The following is a 20,056-nucleotide window of genomic DNA, read 5'->3' on the forward strand; positions in this document are numbered from 1 at the left end:
AAACTATCCCAAACGCCCGCAGGACTGGGGGGAAAATGCCGAGGCGAGCACCTGCTGCCGGACTAAGACGGGCCATGGTGTCACATGATTCTCCAATCACATGATCCCTAGAAATGGGGTGTAGAGAGACAGAGAGGAAGCGGAGGAGGAGAGTGAATTGAGTAGGAAAAGAAACACAGCTTTCCAGGATGGCCCCGCCTCTATGTCGACGAGTAACCAATGGGAGCGCAACCATCATGACCTTCCAGCCAATGGAAGCTAAGGTGGGCGGGTCATGGCGCTGAGGGGCTGTAGTCCGCAAGCTGACCGCCGGCTGCTACCCAGCAAGCGAAGATCCGGACGCAGGTAGGGGGTTGCCGCGTAGACCTTTTCCCTGCTGCTGCCCAGGGGATCGGCCAGGGCCGTGTGGGCTTGAGGTTTCTCTGGAGTCTCAGCCGGGAGACAAGAGACGACCCGCTTAAGGAAATTCCTTCGGGCGTTTCTGATGCATTGGAGGGAGGCTTATCGGAGGGGGGAAGTAAGCAGTAATCGCAGTGATCCCCATTAGAAGGAGGGTCTCTTCCTCCCCAGCATCCTGGGAGGCTGCAGCCCGTCACCCCAAAGCCGGGACCATCTCATTCTTGAGCCAACTTGTGCCCCTGTTGGCAGGTGCCGGCTCTTTCCCCTGTGGTGGTGGTGGTAAGTGGTCCTCGCGGCTCGGAGTAGGAAAGGCGCCCGCCTGTGGTCCGAGGGGCTAGAGCGGGACTTGAGACCTTGGCTTCCCAAAGGTAGTAGGAACTTGAGAGTGGTGACTTAGATCCTGCGTTGTGTTTGGCTCTTCCTTACTTCCTTAGTGGGGGGTGGAACCAGCTAACTTCTGACTCTTCCCCGCCACTTTTTCCTCCTTTTTTGAAGCTGAGTTGTCTCTCGTTTGGGAAATTTCCTCTCCCCTTGGCACTCGGAGCTGGGGCGGGGGGTGCCACCTAGTGGAAGATGACGGAGCTAGGGGCTTGACGAGGCTCCGGCCCCTTGGAGTTGTTTTGGCAGAGTTAGGTCGGGGTGAGAGGCTGCTACTCATAGCCCTGCAGAGAGGAATTGGTCCCCCTCCCCCACGTCCCTGATCTGTGTGCGCGTGCGTGTGTTCAGTAGCCGCACACTCTCTACTCCCTAACCTCAGGATAAACAAAGGGAACTCACCGAAGGGCCAATACTCCTGTGCAGACAGGCACCCCTTCCCAACAAGCCAGGGCAGCGGGGCAGCCTGCTAAGCGATGAGGCTGAACACCCAGGAAGCGGGTGGGGCAACTGTTTTGCATGAGAGCTGTAGGGGTGGGAGAGGATGGGAGGGACACCAGTCCAGGACCAGTCTTCTTCATCTTTATCCAGCCAGGTGGTGGCCTGTGGGGATGTTCTTTGAATTTGAGGAAGGGGCACTTGAAAAAAGCCATTGAAGGCGAGGGTCCGGGTGGGATTTCCTTCCTCCCCTCCCCAGTAGCACACAGACTCCTGAGGAATTGAAGCACACAGACAAGGAGCAGCTCCTAAGGTCCTTACAATTGGTTGGTGGCAATTCTAGCACTAGGACCCAAGTATAATTTCCAGGCAGTGCCTGCACCCGTTTCTGTCCTGCCTGTTGGATCTGTTCGCTGGGGTTTGGGGGTCATTCCTAGGCAATACCCAGGGTGCCACTTACAAGAAGAACCTGGGCCCAGTGCGCTCTGGAGACATCAAAGCCTGTTGTCATGCCTTTTGGTTTTCGAGACAGAGTCTCACTTTCTTGCCCTCCAGTAAAGTGCTGTGGCGTCAAGGCTCACAGCAACTTCAAACTCTTGGGCTCAAGCGATTCTCTTGCCTCAGCCTCCCAAGTAGCTGGGACTACAGACAACCGCCACAACGCCTGGCTATTTTTTTTTTTTTTTTGTAGAGACAGAGTCTCACTTTATGGCCCTCGGTAGAGTGCCGTGGCCTCACACAGCTCACAGCAACCTCCAACTCCTGGGCTTAGGCGATTCTCTTGCCTCAGCCTCCCGAGTAGCTGGGACTACAGGCGCCCGCCACAACGCCCGGCTATTTTTTTGGTTGCAGTTTGGCCAGGGCCAGGTTTGAACCCACCACCCTCGGTATATGGGGTCGGCACCTTACCCACTGAGCCACAGGCGCCGCCCAATGCCTGGCTATTTTTTTTTCTTTTTTCTTTTTTTTTTGTTGCAGTTTGGCTGGGGCTGGGTTTGAACCCGCCACCCTCGGCATATGGGGCCGGCGCCCTACTCACAGAGCCACAGGCGCCGCCCACGCCTGACTATTTTTAAAGACTGGGGTCTGGTCTCGAACCAGTTGAGGTCAGGCAATCCACCTGCCTTGGCCTCCCAGAATGCTAGGAGTACAGCGTGAGCCACCACACCCAGACTGCCTTTTTGTTTTTTAGAGATAGAGTTTTGCTCTGTCGCCCAGGCTGGAGTGTAGTGGCATGATCACAGCTCACTGTAACCGTAAACTCTTGGGCTCAAGTGATCCTCTTGCCTCAACTCCCAAGTAGCAAGTGATACAGGCAGGCAGTACTATCCTGGGCTATTTTTTTTTTTTATAGCATCAGGATCTTACTGTGTTGCCCAGGCTGGTCTTGAACTCCTGACCTCAAGTGATCCTCCTGAAGTGCTGGGATCACAAATGTGAGCCACTGTGCCCAGCCAGTCACCAGGACTTGATTTATGACATGACCTCCATATATGTTGAGAATTGGTTTCCAGGACCCCCCCATACCAAAATCTGTGAAATGCTCAAGTCCCTGATATAAAATGGCATAGTATTTGCATATGAGCCATACTATCCTCTTGTATTCTTTACATCATCTCCAGATTACTTATTATACCAAATAAAATATAAATGTTACTTATTATAAATAGTTGTTATACTGTATTGTTTAAAGAATAATGACAAAGGTGTCTGCAATTGTTCAGTACAGACATCTTCATGATAGGCCTATGAGGTATACATTTCACATTTCACCACCAATGTAACATTTTGTGAAATTTCTTTTCTTTTCCTTCCTTTTTTTTTTTTTTCCTTTTTGAGACAGAGTCTCACTCTGTAGCCCTAGGTAGAGTGCCACGGCACCATAGCTCACAGCAACCTCAAACTCCTGCACTCAAGTGATCCTCTTGCTTCAGCCTCCCAAGTTGCTAGCACTATAGGCACCAGCCACAATGCCCAGCTAGTTTTTCTTTTCTTTCCTTTTTTTTTTTTTTTAGAGACAGAGTTTCACTTTATCACCCTCTGTAGAGTGCTGTGGCGTCAGAGCTCACAGCAACCTCCAGCTCTTGGGCTTAGGTGATTCTCATGCCTCAGCCTCCCCAGTAGCTGGAACTACAGGCACCCGCTAGAATGCCCGGCTATTTTTTGTTGCAGTTTGGCCGGGGCTGGGTTCAAATCCGCCGCCCTCAGTATATGGGGCTGGCGCCCTATCCACTGAACCACAGGCCTCCCCACCTCCCCAAGCTAGTTTTTCTTTTTTTTTTTTTTTTTGTAGAGACAGAGTCTCACTGTACCGCCCTTGGTAGAGTGCCGTGGCGTCACACGGCTCACAGCAACCTCCAGTTCTTGGGCTTATGTGATTCTCTTGCCTCAGCCTCCCGAGTAGCTGGGACTACAGGCGCCCGCCACAACGCCCGGCTATTTTTTCTGTTGCAGTTTGGCCGGGGCTGGGTTTGAACCCGCCACCCTCGGCATATGGGGCCGGCGCCCTACTCACTGAGCCACAGGCGCCGCCCCCCAAGCTAGTTTTTCAATGCCTCAGCCTCCCAGACTGCTAGGATTACAGGCATAAGCTACTGAGCCCTAGCCTCTTACAAGTATTTTTCATCGGCTCAGCACCTGTAGCTTAGTGGTTAAGGTGCTGGCCACAAACACCGGGGCTGACGGGTTGGAACCAGGCCTGGGCTTGCTAAACAGCAATGACAACTACAACAACAACAAATAGCCAGGCGTTGTGACAGGCGCCTGTAGTCCCAGCCGGCCCCATATACCGAGGGTAGCAGGTTCGAACCTGGCACCAGCCAAACTGCAACAAAAAATAGGCAGGCGTTGTGGTGGGCACCGGTAGATCCAGCTACTTGGGAGGCTGAGGCAAAAGAATCACTTAAGCCCAGGAGTTTGAGGTTGCTGTGAGCTGTGACGCCACGGCACTCTTCTACCAAGGGCAACATAGTGAGACTCTGTGTCAAAAAAAAAAAAAAATATATATATATTTATTTATATTTTTATATATATTATATAATATCTCTGAGCTTCAGTTTCCTCCCTTAAAAGTAAGGTAAGGGATTGAGGTGGTGTGCACCTACAGGCCCAGCTACTAGGGAGGCTGAGGTGGGAAGCCCAGGGATTCAAATCCAGCCTGTGCAACATAGAGACAGATCCCTTTTTTTTTGCAGTTTCTGGCCAAGGCCAGGTTTGAACCCGCCATTTCCAGTATATGGGGTCGGTGCCCTACTCCTTTGAACTAGAGGCGTCACCCAACAGATCCTGTTTCTAAAAATAAAAGCAAAGGTACATCAGATGGTTGCAAAGAAATAAAATAACAGTGTTGTAACTGGCTCCCAAGAGGCTCATCAGACATTATTATTGTTGCTCCTCCAGGCAGGGTAACATCTCTGGCTGCTCTGTTAAGCTAGTGCTGGGCTTGGGGGAAGGGGCTTTTAGGAAGTAAGAGGCTGCTTCCCCCATAGATGTGAGGCTGGTTCTTCCTGCTGATTCAGACAGGCAACCCCGCAGATATACGTGGTCCCTTTGTACACGTGGCTGATTTTCACTTCCAGGGTAGAGGGGAGGTGGTGTATTTGGGGGGTCTGAAAGGGCCCTGGTGGTGTTGGGGGCCACTCAATACACAAGTATCTCAAAGGCTGACCTAGCCTCTGTATCCCCTTCCCTAAGTGAGGAGGGGACAGATGTGGGCAGGTGGTGACTGGCTTCTTGAGAAGGCAGCCCAGATTCCACTGGCCACTGTACTTCCTTTTTCACAACTTTCTCAAGCCTGTGGTTTCCCATGTCATCATGGGGCTGCTCCACCCACCAAAACCTTAGTGGGTTGTGGGTATGAGCACAGTGTCAGGTGAGGAGACATCTGGACAGGCTGGCTGCAGAAGGGGAATCCTGCTTTCCCCTGGGAAGAGGGCTCCCTCCTCGTACCCCAGCCCCATCCTCTCCCATGACTACTGATGCTTTTCTCACACCCCTGGAGAGGGAGGCCCACATTCCCACAGATTAGACCCACAAAAATCATGTCTTCCTGTCACAGGGCTACATTTACACACACGCCTGGGTGTCAGGCGATGTTTTGGGAACTCAGACCCACACACCTATGCATGCCACCATTCATGCTCATGGTTGTGTATGTGCTTGTACATGTGTGACACACACAGAGGACATCATAGGAAGGTCTCAACCTGCACAGCTTTGTCTCTGCCTGGACAGAGGTTTGTTGGAGAGGCTCAGGTAGTCCTGGGCCTGGACCTTGGCAGGGGGCTGGGTGAGTGAGTGGCTTAAGAATTGAGGGTGGCAGATGCTCCATGGTTTTTGCAGGTGGACCATGTGGACACTGGTGAGCTGGGTGGCTTTAGTGGCAGGGCTGGTGGCTGGAACACAGTGCCCAGATGGTCAGCTCTGCCCAGTGGCCTGCTGCCTGGACCCAGGAGGAGCCAGTTACAGCTGCTGCAATCCTCTTCTGGTGAGTGCTCTTCAACTGGGCAAGAGCTGGCAGCTTGGGTTTTCCCAAAGGGTCATCTTGGGTTGGCCAGAGGTGGCCAGGGACAGGTCTTTTGGTTTATCTTCTTCCCTCTCTTCCCAGGACACATGGCCCACAGCACTGAGCAGGCCTCTGGGCAAACCCTGCCAGGTTGATGCCCACTGCTCTGCTGGCTACTCCTGCCTTCTCACCATCTTGGGGACTTCCAGTTGCTGCCCGTTCCCAGAGGTGAGGGAGCTGGTAGCTCAATGGAGGTCTGCATTTACACTTTTTCTGCACTGTCCTACCCCCAGGTAAAAGGGCCTCATAGACTTCTTTGTGTCTTATAGGCTGTGTCTTGTGCAGATGGCCACCACTGCTGCCCACGGGGCTTCCACTGCAGTGCTGATGGACGATCCTGCTTCCAAAAAGCAGGTATGACAGAGGCTTGGGTGGAGGCCAGGCGGATGGGTAGCATTTGGAACCTGGAGCACCCAGGAACTGAGCCAGCCAGGTGATCCTGGTTCCAGCCTTGGTGCCCTCATTCACATTCATGTGGCATCTGTACTAAGCAACCCTCTGCTCTGGAGGAGGGACAGTTCTGGTGATAGCAGAGGACAGAAGAGAAAACAGGACCCCAGGTCAGGTCCAGGCATTGCAGGGGTGGGGAGAGGTCAAGCTGGACTGGTCTGATGCCAACCCACTGTCAGTGGATACCTTTTCTGTGTCATCTTGCTGAGGCAGGAACCAGATTGAAGAGGGAGGCTTAAGGGTACCTGGGAGATCATCAAGCTCTAGTATCACCCCACTCCCTGCAGCTAGGCCCTTAGCTCCTTGAGCAATGGCCTTTACTGGCTGGGTTGGTGAGATCCTGGATCCTAGCATCATCCTGTCCACAGATAACAACCTCTTGGGTGCTGTCCAGTGCCCTGGGAGCCAGTTTGAATGCCCAAACTCCTCCACATGCTGTGTTATGGCTGATGGCTCCTGGGGATGCTGCCCCATTCCCCAGGTACAGGTCTGGGGAGGTGGGGTTTTGGGAAGGTGGTGGGGCAGAGTTAGGGGGTAGGAGTGGGCAGAGACTGAGTCAGGATCATCTCTTCTCAGGCTTCATGCTGCGAAGATAAGGTGCACTGCTGTCCCCATGGTTCCTCCTGTGACCTGGTTAATGCCCGCTGCATCACACCCATGGGGGCCCACCCCCTGGCAAAGAAGATCCCTGCACAGAGGACTAATTGGGGAGGTGAGGATGGAGATTATGGGGCTGGGAGTGGGGGGCGAGGCCTCATCTCACTCCAGCTGGTAAAGTTTCCCCCAACCCTGGCTGCTGCTCATGCCTTGCTCCTCTTCCAGTGGCTTCGTCTACCTCGGTAGTGTGTCCCGATGGGCAGTCCCAGTGCCCTGATGGTTCTACGTGCTGTGAACTGCCCAGTGGGAAGTACGGCTGCTGCCCGATGCCCAATGTGAGTGAGGGGCTGGAGCCAGCTTGGCTGTGGGCCTCCAGGAGGTAGGACTGGCTGGGCTGGTTGGTGGGAGCCTGGCTGGCTCAGGACTCATGCCACCCTCTAGTGGAAGACTGGGGCAGTGCCAGCACCGGTCAGCCTGCTGCTTACACAAAGCTGAGACTGGAAGTTACAAGAACCCACCCTGTGTTCCCATTCAGGCCATCTGCTGCTCGGACCACCTGCACTGCTGTCCCCAGGACACTGTGTGTGACCTGATCCAGAATAAGTGCCTCTCTAAGGAGAACACTATAGATCTCTTCACTAAACTGCCTGCACACATAGGTACCAAGGGCAGACCACAGCCACAAATTTCATTCCACTTGCACCACAAGGAGGTGTTTCCCACCCCACTGTTCTGGACACAGATTTTGGGGTAGGGCTCCCTTTTCTCCCCACCAGGTGTTGCCTTAGGATAACTGTAGGGTGCCATAAGTGGTAACCTCCATCTTTAACATCTGGTTCTAGTTGTGGAGCAGGCAAAGGGTGGGTACCCCTGAGGGTCCCCAGTGCCACTGCTGACCTCTTTGCCTCCCTTACAGTGCGGGAGGTGAAATGTGACATGGAGGTGAGCTGCCCGGATGGCTACACCTGCTGCCGCCTACAGACGGGGGCCTGGGGCTGCTGCCCTTTTACCCAGGTACCCAGGAGTCGGAGGTGGCGGGGTGAGCAGAGGGTAGCAGCCAGTTAGGTCCTTGTGCTCACTGGCCCTTCTCCATCCACCCTAGGCTGTGTGCTGTGAGGATCACATACACTGCTGTCCCAAGGGGTTTAGGTGCGAAACAGAGAAGGGTACCTGTGAACAGGGGCCCTACCAGGTGCCCTGGATGGAGAAGGCCCCAGCTTACCTCAGCGCGCTGGAGCCACAAACTGTGAAGAGTGACGTCCACTGTGATAACTTCACCAGCTGTCTCTCTACCAGTACCTGTTGCCAACTCCAGTCTGGGGAGTGGGGCTGCTGTCCTCTCCCAGAGGTACATGGGTAGGGTGACAGCACTAAGGGGACAGTGGCTTGGCCTAGGGAGATGGTTGGCCAGACTGCTACTGCTTTACTCCTCCAAACTCTGCCTACCTAGCCCACAGGTGACACCCAACTGTCAGCGGGAGAGGCTGGCTGGGGTAGCTTGGGGCTCAGTCAGCACTGCGCCCCACATATGAGCTCCCCAGACCACCTTTCCTGCCTACTCCCCAGGCTGTCTGCTGCTTGGATCAGCAGCATTGCTGCCCCCAGGGCTACACATGCATAGCTGAGGGACGGTGTCAGAGGGGGAGCAAGATAGTGGCTGGATTGGTGAAGACACCTGCCCGCCCCAGAGACATCGGCTGTGACCAGCACACCAGCTGCCCAGTGGGGCAGACCTGCTGCCCAAGCCTGAGTGGGGGCTGGGCCTGCTGCCAGTTGCCCCATGTGAGTGCCTACCCTCCTGCACCTGGATAAGAGGGCTAAAGCCAGTGGGACAGGAATATGATGCCATCCCTCCCCTGACCCAGGCTGTGTGCTGTGAGGATCGCCGGCACTGCTGCCCGGCTGGGTATACCTGCAATGTGAAGGCCCGATCCTGTGAGAAGGAAGTGGACTCTGCCCAGCCTGCTGCCCGCCTAGCCCAAGGCCCACTTGTGGGTGTGAGAGACGTGCAGTGTGGGTCAGGGCGCTTCTGCCATGATAACCAGACGTGCTGCCGAGACAGCCGAGGGGGCTGGGCATGCTGTCCCTACCGCCAGGTCAGTGCCAACCTCTACCCTAGGGCTAGATATGGCCGTGGGCCAGTTCCTGCCTTGTCCAACTCTCTCACCCTTCTCTCACCATCCAGGGTATCTGTTGTGCAGATCAGCGTCACTGCTGTCCTGCTGGCTTCCACTGTGGGGCCAGGGGCACTAAGTGTTTGCGCAGAGGTACCCTGCGCTGGGACAGCCCCTTGAGGAACCCAGCCCCAAGACAGCTGCTGTGAGGGACAGGACTGAAGACACTATGCAGCCTTTGGGACCCTGCTTAGAGGGTGCCCACTGCTCAGGCCTCTCCAGCACCTCTCTCCAACCAAATTCTCCCACCTCCACCATTCTGAGTCCCTCTATCATCATGAGAGGTGAGGCCTCACTCTAAGGCCTTCCCTATCAGAATGGTGGCTGTGGCAAAAGCCACAATACAAGCTGCCAGGCCCTCCCCCCATTTCTGCCGACCCTGTGGCCAGGTGCTCTTCCCTATCCACAGGGGTGTGTGTGTATTCCAATAAAGTTTGTACACTTTCTTAACAGTCTGATTTGGCCATGCTGCCTGCCCTCTCCAGGGCCCCCGTGAGCAAGTGTCTTGTCCAGTGCCAACATTCTCCCACCCCACAGAAAGACACATGGGCATCACCCTCACCAATTTTATATTTGCTGTTGCCTACAGCTGCCCCATCACATTATCCCCTAATCCCCAGAGCTGCCCCAGCCACCAGCTCTGTGACATTGTAGCCCAGAGGTGGGCTACTCAGCAAGCAGCACCCCTTCCCTCCCAGGGGTCCATAGAGAATGCCCCCTCCCTTCCCAGCCCTCACACTAGCAGCTCAGGCTGGGCTGCCCCTCGGTTTCCTCATCATAGAACTTTCTATGTACAGCCGCGTCTATACAGGCGCTGCTTCCCCCCACCCAGCCCTCCTCCCCAGCACCTCCCAGTGGGGAGCCGGACCCCTCACTCCCTTGGCTTGGAGGCAGACACAGGGTCCCTTCGCAAGACATTACCCAGCACATACCATGGATGACTCCGCAGGCCCCTGGACACCTTTCCAGCAGAGGCTGGGGCTAAGAACGAGTGCCCCCGCAGGCTCCCGGGGCGCGCACCCTGGGGACGGGCCCAGGAGGAAGGGGCGGGGGCAGACCCCGAGGCGGCGACAAGCCCGGCGAGGTCGCTACTTGACGTTGAACACCATGAGCGGCCGCTCCTCCCGCCGCTGCCACGGGCTCTTCTTGTCGCCAGCCTCGTCGCCCACCTCTGCCCCCAACTCGTCCTCCGGGCTGGTGAGCGAGTCGCGCCGCAGCTCGCTGGCGCTGCTACGGGAACTGTCCCCGCGGCTGCGGCCCCGACCCCGGGGCACCGTGGCCGCCCGGCCCTCGGGCGCTGCCACCTCGTCCAGCAGCGGGGTCAGCGAGTTGTCCTCCGGGGAGCAGAGGCCCGTGCGGCTCTCGCTGCTGCTGGGCTCCGTGTCCTCGCTGAGCGCTAGGCGCTGGGGCGCGGGCGGCGGCGGCGGGGCGGCAGGCGGGGCGCGCTCCCTCTCCTCCTTCGGGGCCCGGCGGCGCGCGGGCCGCGCCTCGTGCACGTCGACGCCGGAATCCAGGCTGGCGTCTGTGCTGCGGCCCCCGCCGCCAGCCTGCAGGTCGATGTAGGAATGGCGCACTTGCGAGTTGGAGCGCCCGTCCAGGGACACGAACCAGGCGCGCGGGTGAGGTTTCACACCCAATTCCAGCAGCTTCTTCTCGGTCAGCGCCTGCAGCTCCCCGTTGAGCTGTGCCATGGTGGACTCATTGAACAGCACCGGGATAGTGACGGAGCCGCTGACGGGCGCGGAGCGCCCGCCTCCCCAGCTCTCGCCGCCGCCACCCACGCCGCCCTCGCCCCCGACGCCCGAGTGGCCCTGCATTAGCGGGCGCTGAGGGTCAGGCTGGGGAAAAGGACGCGCCTGGCCAGGGGCCGCGCCCTCGGGCGGGGCAGGCTCATCGCCTACACCCGCGGCGCCAGCCTCGCCGCTGAGACGCACGTAGTGCGCGGGGATCACCAGGGTGGGCATGACGTTGCGGTAGACATTGTCCTTGAGGTGGTCGATGGAGCCGCAGAAGATGAGCTGCCCCGGCTGGCTGAGCGACGGCGGCCGCGCCAGCTGATCCACCGACTGCGATAGTAGGAAGTCGGGGGTCTTGCTTTCGGCCGCCCCCTTGTGACCCAGGTAGTGGTCAAAGGGCGGCGGCGGCGAGGGCGGCTCGTGCAGGAATGCTGCTGCCCCTGAGGGGCCCCGCCGGTACTCCTCCAGGCCCGGCTCCAACCCGCCAGGACCCTCGACCGAGCGGGCGCCCTTGAGCCCGGCAACTTCGCCTCCGCGGGCACCTGAAGGCTCTGCGGCCGGGCGGCTGGCAGAACGCGGCTTGGCGCGGAAGAAGTCGTCCCGAGAGGCAGCCAAGTCCCTGGAGCTGGAGAAGGCCGAGTGGAGGGGGCCTGGAGGCGGAGCCTCGGGGTCTCCAGATGGGGCGGGCTCCAGGGGTCCCGCACAGATGAGGTGGAGCTGGGACATCGAGGTGGCCTGGTCTCGTTTGTTACCGTCGGAGGGCCCGGAGAGCTGCAGCTTGCGGTGTTGTTGCCTGGGTTTCAGGCAGCGCCTCCTAGAGAGGAAGGAGGAGACAGGGACACTCAAGGGAAGGGTGAGGGCCAGAGTAGCTCCCTAACACCCAGCCCCCAGGTGCAAGGTGAGGGATAGGTATAGTTGGAGGGCTGGGGTGGGAAGATGCGTGGGGCGTTCAGGAGAGATGGGTAGGGGGCTTGGGAGAGGTTTGTGCAAAGAGTTTGGGTCCCTGTTGAAGGCCCCTTCAGCAGTTGTGTAAGTTTGTATTCCCCTGGGGTGAGCTCTGCCCTCCTTTGCTTGTAGGAGGTTCCATGAGAACTTGAGAAGACCACCTAAGCCAACAGGTGTCTGGCCTGGGGTCTCCTGGGAGGGAGAGCTGGGCTAGAAGGAGCAGCTGCAGGTCTTGCCTCCTGTCTGCTGCGCTCCCCCCCTACTTAAGCCAGTCTTTCAAGGGCCTTGCATGTGCATACGAAGTCCTTTCCTTTCAGACCTTGAGGACCAGAATTGTGTTTCAGGTATCTGTGGGGCCCCAGTGCCCAGCTCAAGACCAGGCATAGGGCAGCGTCAGTGGAAGGAGAGGAGGCTAGGGTGGAGGCTGGGCACTCACCGGCAGTAGTAGATGAGGAGACACAGCAGGATGAGCAGCAGCAGGGCCAGGGCGGCCAGGATGGTGAGCAGGAAGATGGTGTGGTAGGTGCCAATGTCCTGGATACCCGATGTGATGGTGACCAGCCCTGTGCCAGGGCTTAGCGTTCAGGTGTGGATGCCCTTCCAGCCTTTGAGGAGGAATCCACTCTCCCAGCCTCCCTCTCTCCCACTCCCCACCCCCACTGACCCACTGCTCTCACCAGCTGTGGGAGAGGCCATGGCAGCCACCCAGTACCCCAGCTGGGGAGAGACGAAAGTCCAGTAGAGCTGCCGGCCTTCCTTCCGGATTACACCAGTGCCATTTCGTACCCAGAGCCCTGGGAGAGGCAGAATCAAACTCAATGTCCTTCCCACCTAAGTCCCACTTTCTTCTCCTTCCCCAACTCCAGCACTGCAACCTCTGGAGGCACTTACCACTCTTGGGGTCGAACCTCCAGGCTGGAATGCTGGTGCCCACGGCAAGGGCACGTGCCTCTGAGGGCACAGGCAGGGACAGGTGAATGGGACCTGAGAGTGGCACCTCTGTCCCATTACCTGTCAGTAGGTGCACACTCACAGCAGCCAAGGGCATCAGCTCCAGCCAGGAGCCATTGCCTGAGAGAAGAGGACACAAAGGCTGAGAGCTAGTTGTGGAGCAGTGGTGGGGAGACCCCTTCCATACTGGGCATCCAGCATACCTGAGCTGGAGGCTTCAGTGCCCAGGAAAGCAGGGAAAGCACGCATTTCCTGCTGGGTGCTGGCAGGTGTGAGCGAGGCCCAGAGTTGGCTGTAGGTGGAGCTGACAGGTAAGCGGGCAGCCCGGCGCTGGAACTGCACCCAGGGCTGGGAGCGGGCACCTGGATGGAAAGAGGCTGCAGTGGCCTGGCCAGGGACAAGGTTTCCCAGGGCCCAGAGCAGAAAGCCAGTATCCAAGAAGGGAAGCCACTGAGTCAGGCCATTTAGGAAGGGAGGGTGTTGCCTTGGGGAGAGAACTGGGCAGTCACAGAATGTTAATCTGAAAAGGACATAGACCTGGAATTGCTGTGAGACCCTCAGAAGGTTATTAGTCTCTTGGAAATGCTATTTTCTTATAAACCTATAAAATGCTGAGGTTCAGATCATCAGCAATTAGTATTGTCCACAGTGTGGCAGACACTGGGTTAGGTACAAGGAGTGCAAAAATGAATGACGTAACTCCCTGCTTTCAAGTTACAGTCTAGTGTTGTGCTGTTCTTTACAACTTTCTGATGCCATGGAAATGTTCTGTTTGTGAGACCCATTATGGTACTGCTAGGCACACGTGGCTGTAAAGCATTTGAAATGTGGCCACTATGACTGAGACTGAACTTACTAATGTTTAAGAATTTAATGAATTTTTGGCTCATGCCTGTAGCTCAGCGGCTAGGGTGCCAGCCACATACATCGGACCTGGTGGGTTCAAACCTAGCCTGGGCCTGCCAAATAACAATAACAACAACAACAACAACAAAAATAGGCGGGTGTTGTGGCAGGTGCCAGTAGTCCCAGCTACTTGGGAGGCTGAGACAAGAGAATTGCTTAAACCCAAGAGTTTGAGGTTGCTGTGAGTTGTGACACCACAGCACTTTTCCGAGGGCAACATAGTGAGACTCTGTCTCAAAATAAAAAAAAAAAGAACCTAATGAATTTTTAATATAAATTATTTCAATTTAAACAGATGGGTAGCTAGTGACTGCTTCATTAGAAACGTAGGTCGTATGTGCATGCATTGGGGAGGAAGGCACAAACGAACAGAATTCCAATGCAATATGGTCATAGCTAACATTTATTAAACTTTAAATATGCTGGACACTGTTCTGGGCAAGTTACCTATATTAACCCCTGTAATTAGGATACTAACTCCTAATGCAGATTTCTTTATTATCAACCCCTTTTTATAGATGCAAAAATGAAGGAAGAAGTTCAATAACTTGCCCAATCATTAAGCCTGGATTGAAGCCCAGGCCATCCAGCGCCAGGGCCCACCCTCTCAGCCACCATCCCTTCCAGCCTCACTGGGATGCAGGGATGCAGGGGCCTATGGGAGCTTGGCCTGCCAGCTCAGGGGAGGCCCTCTGGAGTCTTGCAGGATCAGTAAGACTCAGCCAGGAAAGAGAATGAGAATGGGCTTCTGGGAGGACTGGAATGGGAAAGGACCAGAGGCATAGGGCAGCAGGAACTGTCTGGGGACTGCAAGGGCAGGTGACTGTAGTGCAGGGGTAATATGCAACAGTTGCCTGGCCCACGAGGGCCTTGCTGGCTCTGGGAAAGGGCCTGGGATTTGTACTGAGGGCTTTTCTTTTTAGAGACAGAATCTTACTATGTCGCCCTCAGTAGAGTGCCGCAACATCATAGCTCACAGCAACCTCATACTCTTGGGCTTAAGAGATTCTCTTGCCTCAGCCTCCCAAGTAGCTGGGATTACAGGTGCCCTCCACATGCCCTGCTATTTTTTGTTGTTATTGTTGTTTGGCAGGCCTAGGCTGGGTTCAAACCTGCCAGCCCCCATGTATGTGGCCGGTGACCTAGCTTCTGAGCTATAGGTGCTGAGCCTGTACTGAGGGCTTTAAGCTAGGGGACAACAAATAGCCCATTCAGCATTTTAAAAATCTGGAAGGACATTTAGAAGCCTCTAGATTGAAATGACTAAGATAAGCACATAAGAGTAGCTTGGTGACAAAAGTTTCAAACTCAGAATCTAAATTGGGAAGAGGTTTCTCCCACTCCAGACCCCACTGTGGCTCTCTAGCATTAGCCGGGTAATACTCGCCTTCTGTCCTGCACCTTCCTGACTCCTCCAGGCCTTCCTCTCCAGTGAAGATGCTTTTTTCACTCTTCCATTCTGTAGTCTGACTGTTCCTTTTACCAAGCTATTGCTGGCCCAACTACACTTACAAGAAAGGATGTCTCCACATTGAAAGCAGCTGTCCTCTATCTGCTCCCCTGCCTGCTCTGTAAGTACTCCAGGGATTGCAGTGATCTGCCTGTCTTCCTACTTGCCTGAGAACTCCACAAGGCAGGGGGCAGGTCTTCTTCCTCACCATTGCTCCTCACCACTAGCCATGATGCCTGGCATAGCGTTGGTGCTGAGGTAAGCACTAGTTGAGTGAGACTGAAAGCCTGTGAGTAGACAAGTACCACTGTGGGATTGCTCTAGGCCTTGCACTTGATGGGTGTCCAACACCTTTGGAAGGACTGCTTGTGTGGTCTTCTAACATAGCCAGGCACCCCGCAGGTGCACAACAAATCCGTGTAGATCCACTAAAGATAAAGGTGGCAGGGAAGTAGGAATAGAGAGAGAATAGAAACCACAAGAAGCCCCAATAACTGTAAACATTTATTGAACGCCTTCTATGCTGTTTTTCTTTTTTTTGCATGTTTGATGTTATTTAATCTTTACCTCAATTTGATCCTTTCGCATCTTACAAATGAACAAATTAAGGCTCAGAGAGGTTAAGTGACTTGCTCAAGTGCACCCAGCTAATATGTAAAAGATTGGAAGTCTCTATACCCAGGTCAAGGGAAAGGAAGAGGAGCCAGGGTGGAACCGGGTAGGGGGAGCCTTACCAGGAGAGCCCAGGAGAATGTGCACAAGGTCCTCATAGAGGATGAGGGTGGCTGGCCGCTCAGGGAGTAAGTAGAGGCTGACGGATGCATACACTGCAGGAGGGGTGGCCTGTCAGCTCCAGAAAAAGCCTTCCCCCCAAGGGCCTCCTCCGAGTCCCAGTGGCTTCATCCTCCCTCAACTCACTCTGTATACCCCAGCCCAGGCGGCAGCTGCTGAAAGCCTGCCCCTCCGCCCCCAAGGACTATTCTGGGAAGGGGCTGATGGAGGGTCAGCTGTTATCACCCCTCCACCTGCCCTTGCACTTACAGGGCAGCTTGTCGACACGCCAGGGCACAGAGTTGGTAAGGAAGCCAGGGCGGGCAGCAGTGACCAGCACCCAGGTGCCCAGGCGGTAACTGAGTGGCAGAGTGGCCACACCCTCTGAGTCTGTGGTGCCAGTTGCCAGCAGAGTCCGGTTCCCAAAAATGTCCACTGAGGCCCGTGCCAGGGGCACCAGCTCCCCGCTCACATACACCTGCACCTTGATCAGGATCTCTGTGGGCAAGATGGGGTGAAGATGAGTGAGGAGGGAGTATTGGGTGTGGGTTAAGAGAGGCTTTGGGGCTGAGGCTAAAGAAGGTATGATAAAAGCCAGCATCTATAGAGCTTAAACCTCCCATCAGCCTGTGAGGAAGATGGGACTTTTACTATATTTCATCAAATCTAACAATTTCACATTTGAACATATTTTAACTCAAGCTGTATCTGTGATTAATGATGTCATAATTACCATTGGCAGCATTTTATCCTTTCATACTAGTACATGAAATAATGGTTTATCTTACATTCAATGGTGCATTAGATAAAATATGCCCTAAACCCATTTTACAGATAAGAAAACTGAGGCTCAACACATTCAGATAACTGCACTACCATTACCAGAAGATCTGGGATCCAGATCTGCATGCAGTCTGCCTCTAGAACATGAGTTCTAGAGTCCACCGTCTGGGGAGAAGAAAAGGTAGTACTGAGAAAGGATGAACAACTGGAGAAGTATAGGCCTCCAGGGGGAAGAGGAGGGAGGTTAAGATACAGAAGTTTTGAAAGGAGGGTTGAAGCTAGGTCAGAAGTTTTGGTTTTCAGGAAAAAATTGAGAAGGGGATACTAGTGAATTGGTCATTCACATCATTCATTCTCTTCCCAGGATCCTTTGCACACACCTGTGTCTCTTCAGATTAGGGACTCACTCTGACTCCTGTGCCCAAATGAGTACCCCTTGCCCCCTCCACCTCACATTTACAGCCTGCCCCCTCCTAGCTGGTCAGCTTCAGTCACCATGGCAATGCCCTGATTCCTCCCAGATCAGGCAGGGAGCTGGGGCCCTGTCAAGGGGAAGGAGATCTGGGTGGACCAACCCAGGCCCAAGGGAAGCCAGTGTGGAGTGGCTGCGAAGGGCAGCCCTAGTCTTGCTTTCCAGAAATGCCTCTCCCCTAGCCCCAGGATACTACAGCCAGGCTATCTTGCAGTTCTTAGCTTGGTGGGGTAACGGGGACCTTGAGTTGTTCCCATGGATTCATTCCCCAGGCAGCCTCTCTGACCCCTTCCCACTTAGCACAGCTGCTCCCTAAGGAACACACCTTACTCCTACCTTGCTGCTAAGGATGGGTGTCATGCCTGGGGGAGAATAGAGACCTCAGTGTGTGTGTGTGGGGGGCAGGAGGTGGGTGGTGAGTGGGCTGGGTGCTATATGCAAACCTAGGGGAGCCTGGGTACACAACAAAGAGTCTAAAGGTGACAGCAGTAGGGCACAGGGAGGTCAGGGAGCTCTGTGTAGGCTTCAGGAAGGGGAAGACCTTAGAGTAGAACCTGACACTTACAGGGACAGGTGGCTTGTCTCAGGCTTCCAACGCGGGGCCAGAGCCACGCCTGCCCCTGGCATCCCATCCAGTTGTTCGCCTGAGCCCACTTCCCTCTCCCCTCCCTGGCAGGAGCCCAGTCCTGCAGGGTGGGTGCATGCACTTGACCCACTCTGGCTCTCTGATTCTTCAAGGAACTGGAGGCGTCCCCCCCACCACTACCCAGTAGGAATTCTGAAAAGCTAGAAGGCCCTGGTCAGTCCCCACCCCTATACTGGGCTAGGAGCAGCTGGATAGAGCAGCTGGGAAGAGGGAATGCAGGAGTCTGAAATATGGTCATTTGTGAGACTGCCTTGAGTTCAAGTGCCAAAGCCTCAGAGGGAAGGGGCCTGGGAAATAAAACAGGGGTGGGCAGGTAAGGCCTGAGTGAGGCATTGATGCCAAGCTTGCTGGGGGAGGGGGCAAATGCCTAGCTGTTCCCTTCCCCCCTCCCCTCAACCTGGGCTCCCAGCCAGCTGCCTGAGAGAGCCCCCTATCCTGGCTCTGTTCCAGCCAATTCCTTGGGCCCCCTTCCCTGGGGTGCAGGGACTTGAGGGAGGAGCTTCCTGTGAAACCAGGGCCTCTTCCTATGAAGCAGAGCCTTATCTCCTTCCCCAGAGAGCAGGGGAGACTGAGGCAGGGAATGACTATTTCCCATTTCTCAAAGCCTGACATTCCATACAGTATCCATGCCTCTCTGGGGCTTCAGCTCCGCCTGGGTCCAGGAGGAAACCAACCCCCTCCCTTCATCCGGACCCCACTTCCCTTATCTAGAGCCCCCTCCACCCCCCACTCCACCCCTGCTTTTCCTGTCAACTCCTTGGGGGTGGTAGGATATGGGGTGGTGGAGAGAGTGGAGAATACCGGGCAGGGATGAGGCCCACAGGCAGAGAAAAGCAGTAGCCAGGGTGGTAGGGCAGGAGGCTGGAGTGGGTGGAGGTTTCTGTGCGGCCAGGCCCAATGTGTGGGGTGTGGAGTCAGGGTCTGGAGCTCCCACTGCAGGAGCGGCCCCACCCCCACTTCACACACCCACCTGGGCCCAGCAAGGGGTTGGGAGGGTCTCTACTGCAAAGGAGAGGTGAAATGAGGAAGGGGTTATCTGGGGGTAGGTAGGGGACAGAAATGCCAGAAGGCCTGCTGGATGGGGACCCGGGCACCTGGGCACCTGCCCTCCCAGCCGGCAGTGCCTGCAGCCAGCCAGCTCAGCGTGGCTCCGCGACCATATCCCTGCCATGCGTCTTGAGCTAGGAATCACAATGTACCCCTTTCTCAGAGCTCCCCAACTGCAGCCTTTCGTCCATCATGGGTTGATCGGCGTTTATTTGGTGCACCCCCAATTCTAAACCCGGGGGCCGGCAGGGGGCTGTCAGGCTTCAGGGCGAAGATCCCCATTAGAGCAATCAATCCCGCCCACAGCCTCACCCACTCCCCTACCTCCCCTCCCCCTTCTAAACCAGCTCTAGGCGCCCAGCCCCCCGTCCGGGCCTAGGGTGGCAGCCGAAGCCTGCGTCCCCACCCAGCAAGGGTCGGGGCAAGAGTCGGGAGCTAAGAACCTGGAGGGGGCTGCGAAGCCGGCGCCCACCCCAGCCCTCTTCTGGGCGGGTGTCTTCGGTAGACAATGGCACAGGCAGCAGCGCCTCGCGAACCAGGAGGGAGAAAAACAAGCCGAGAGGGGGCGGCGGCGCCGAGCCTGTGGACCCCCGCCCTTCTATTGTGTCTCCCCGAGACCCCAGCTCCGGACGGCCTCCCTCTCCCCCATCCTCTTTTCCCCAGAAGCGCAAACCCCAGATCGCCTAGCTCCCCCCACCCAAACCCGGGGAAACAGAACACCCCTTAATTCCCGAGTGCCGCGAAAAGAGGACTGGCGGGCGGGGGCCTGACCAGGGGCTCTGGCCGGTGATCGCGGCCCCTCCCAGCGGAGACTCACCCTGCGGGCTGAGGGGCTCGGGTGGCGACTTGCCGGGAGCCCGGGAGGCGCCGCCGAGCAGCAGTCCCAGTAGCGGCAGCAGCCGCGTGAGGACACTGGGGCCACTCGGCAGAGGCATCGCGGGGCTCGGCCCGGCCCTAGCGGTCCATGGCTCCCGCCCGGCCCCGTTCGGCCGGCCCGGCTCAGCCCCAGCTCTACGCCTCGCCGCGCTCGCTGCTCCAGCTAGCGCTCAGGCTGCGGCGCCCGCTCAGCGCGATTGTCTCTGCCGGGGCCGCCGCCAGCGCCCCCTGCAGGCCGCGCGCCACCCCGCAAGCCCCCGGCGCCGCCTCCTTTCGGCTCTGCTCCACCCCCAGTCCCCCCTGCGCTGCCCACCTCGCAACCCCCACGCGGCGCTCCCTGACTCCGAGCTATGGGGGAGTGTAGTGATCAGGGTCCCCTCGCAAGGGTTTTGGGGAGTTCGAGAGGCCTCAAAATTTGGTGCAAAATTTGGAGGGAGAATGGCTAAAACAACACACTCAGAAGTGTACAGTCATGA

General features: G+C 56.3%; 2 protein-coding genes across 3 annotated transcripts; one reads left to right on the plus strand and one right to left on the minus strand.

Moving 5' to 3' along the window:
- The first annotated feature begins 268 nt into the window (after nt 1-268).
- On the plus strand, nt 269-9,443 carry GRN (granulin precursor). 2 transcript variants are annotated; one of them, XM_053567935.1, is made up of 14 exons: nt 269-345; nt 4,407-4,521; nt 5,554-5,698; nt 5,819-5,944; nt 6,046-6,130; nt 6,595-6,707; nt 6,803-6,938; nt 7,049-7,158; nt 7,359-7,482; nt 7,740-7,837; nt 7,926-8,171; nt 8,390-8,605; nt 8,689-8,919; nt 9,009-9,443. In XM_053567935.1, the coding sequence occupies exons 3-14, from the start codon at nt 5,561-5,563 to the stop codon at nt 9,144-9,146; spliced, it is 1,761 nt and encodes a 586-aa protein (XP_053423910.1). In that variant the 5' UTR covers nt 269-345; nt 4,407-4,521; nt 5,554-5,560; the 3' UTR covers nt 9,147-9,443. The 2 variants fall into 2 exon arrangements, with proteins under 2 accessions (XP_053423910.1, XP_053423911.1); XM_053567936.1 differs by lacking the exon at nt 4,407-4,521 and having other exon boundaries at nt 285-345.
- Nucleotides 9,444-9,510: 67 nt separating this feature from the next.
- FAM171A2 (family with sequence similarity 171 member A2) lies at nt 9,511-19,782 on the minus strand. Its single transcript, XM_053567934.1, has 8 exons — nt 19,522-19,782; nt 16,027-16,254; nt 15,720-15,812; nt 12,833-12,991; nt 12,570-12,749; nt 12,356-12,472; nt 12,115-12,241; nt 9,511-11,547 (listed from the first exon to the last, which is right to left on the minus strand). Exons 1-8 carry the CDS (start codon nt 19,637-19,639, stop codon nt 10,086-10,088), a joined length of 2,484 nt encoding a protein of 827 aa, XP_053423909.1. The 5' UTR covers nt 19,640-19,782; the 3' UTR covers nt 9,511-10,085.
- Between the last annotated feature and the right edge of the window lie 274 nt (nt 19,783-20,056).

This window comes from Nycticebus coucang, chromosome 18 (assembly GCF_027406575.1).
Source record: "Nycticebus coucang isolate mNycCou1 chromosome 18, mNycCou1.pri, whole genome shotgun sequence".
Classification (NCBI taxonomy): domain Eukaryota; kingdom Metazoa; phylum Chordata; class Mammalia; order Primates; family Lorisidae; genus Nycticebus; species Nycticebus coucang.

Coding starts and splice junctions, on each gene's coding strand:
- FAM171A2 (XM_053567934.1), bottom strand. CDS start 19,639: ATGCCTCTGCCGAGTGGCCCCAGTGTCCTCACGCGGCTGCTGCCGCTA. Junction 16,255..19,521: donor CGAGCCCCTCAGCCCGCAGG/GTGAGTCTCCGC, acceptor TCTTGCCCACAG/AGATCCTGATCAAGGTGCAG. Junction 15,813..16,026: donor GCGTGTCGACAAGCTGCCCT/GTAAGTGCAAGG, acceptor CCCCTCCTGCAG/TGTATGCATCCGTCAGCCTC.
- GRN (XM_053567935.1), top strand. CDS start 5,561: ATGTGGACACTGGTGAGCTGGGTGGCTTTAGTGGCAGGGCTGGTGGCT. Junction 8,606..8,688: donor CCTGCTGCCAGTTGCCCCAT/GTGAGTGCCTAC, acceptor CCCCTGACCCAG/GCTGTGTGCTGTGAGGATCG. Junction 8,920..9,008: donor CATGCTGTCCCTACCGCCAG/GTCAGTGCCAAC, acceptor CTCACCATCCAG/GGTATCTGTTGTGCAGATCA.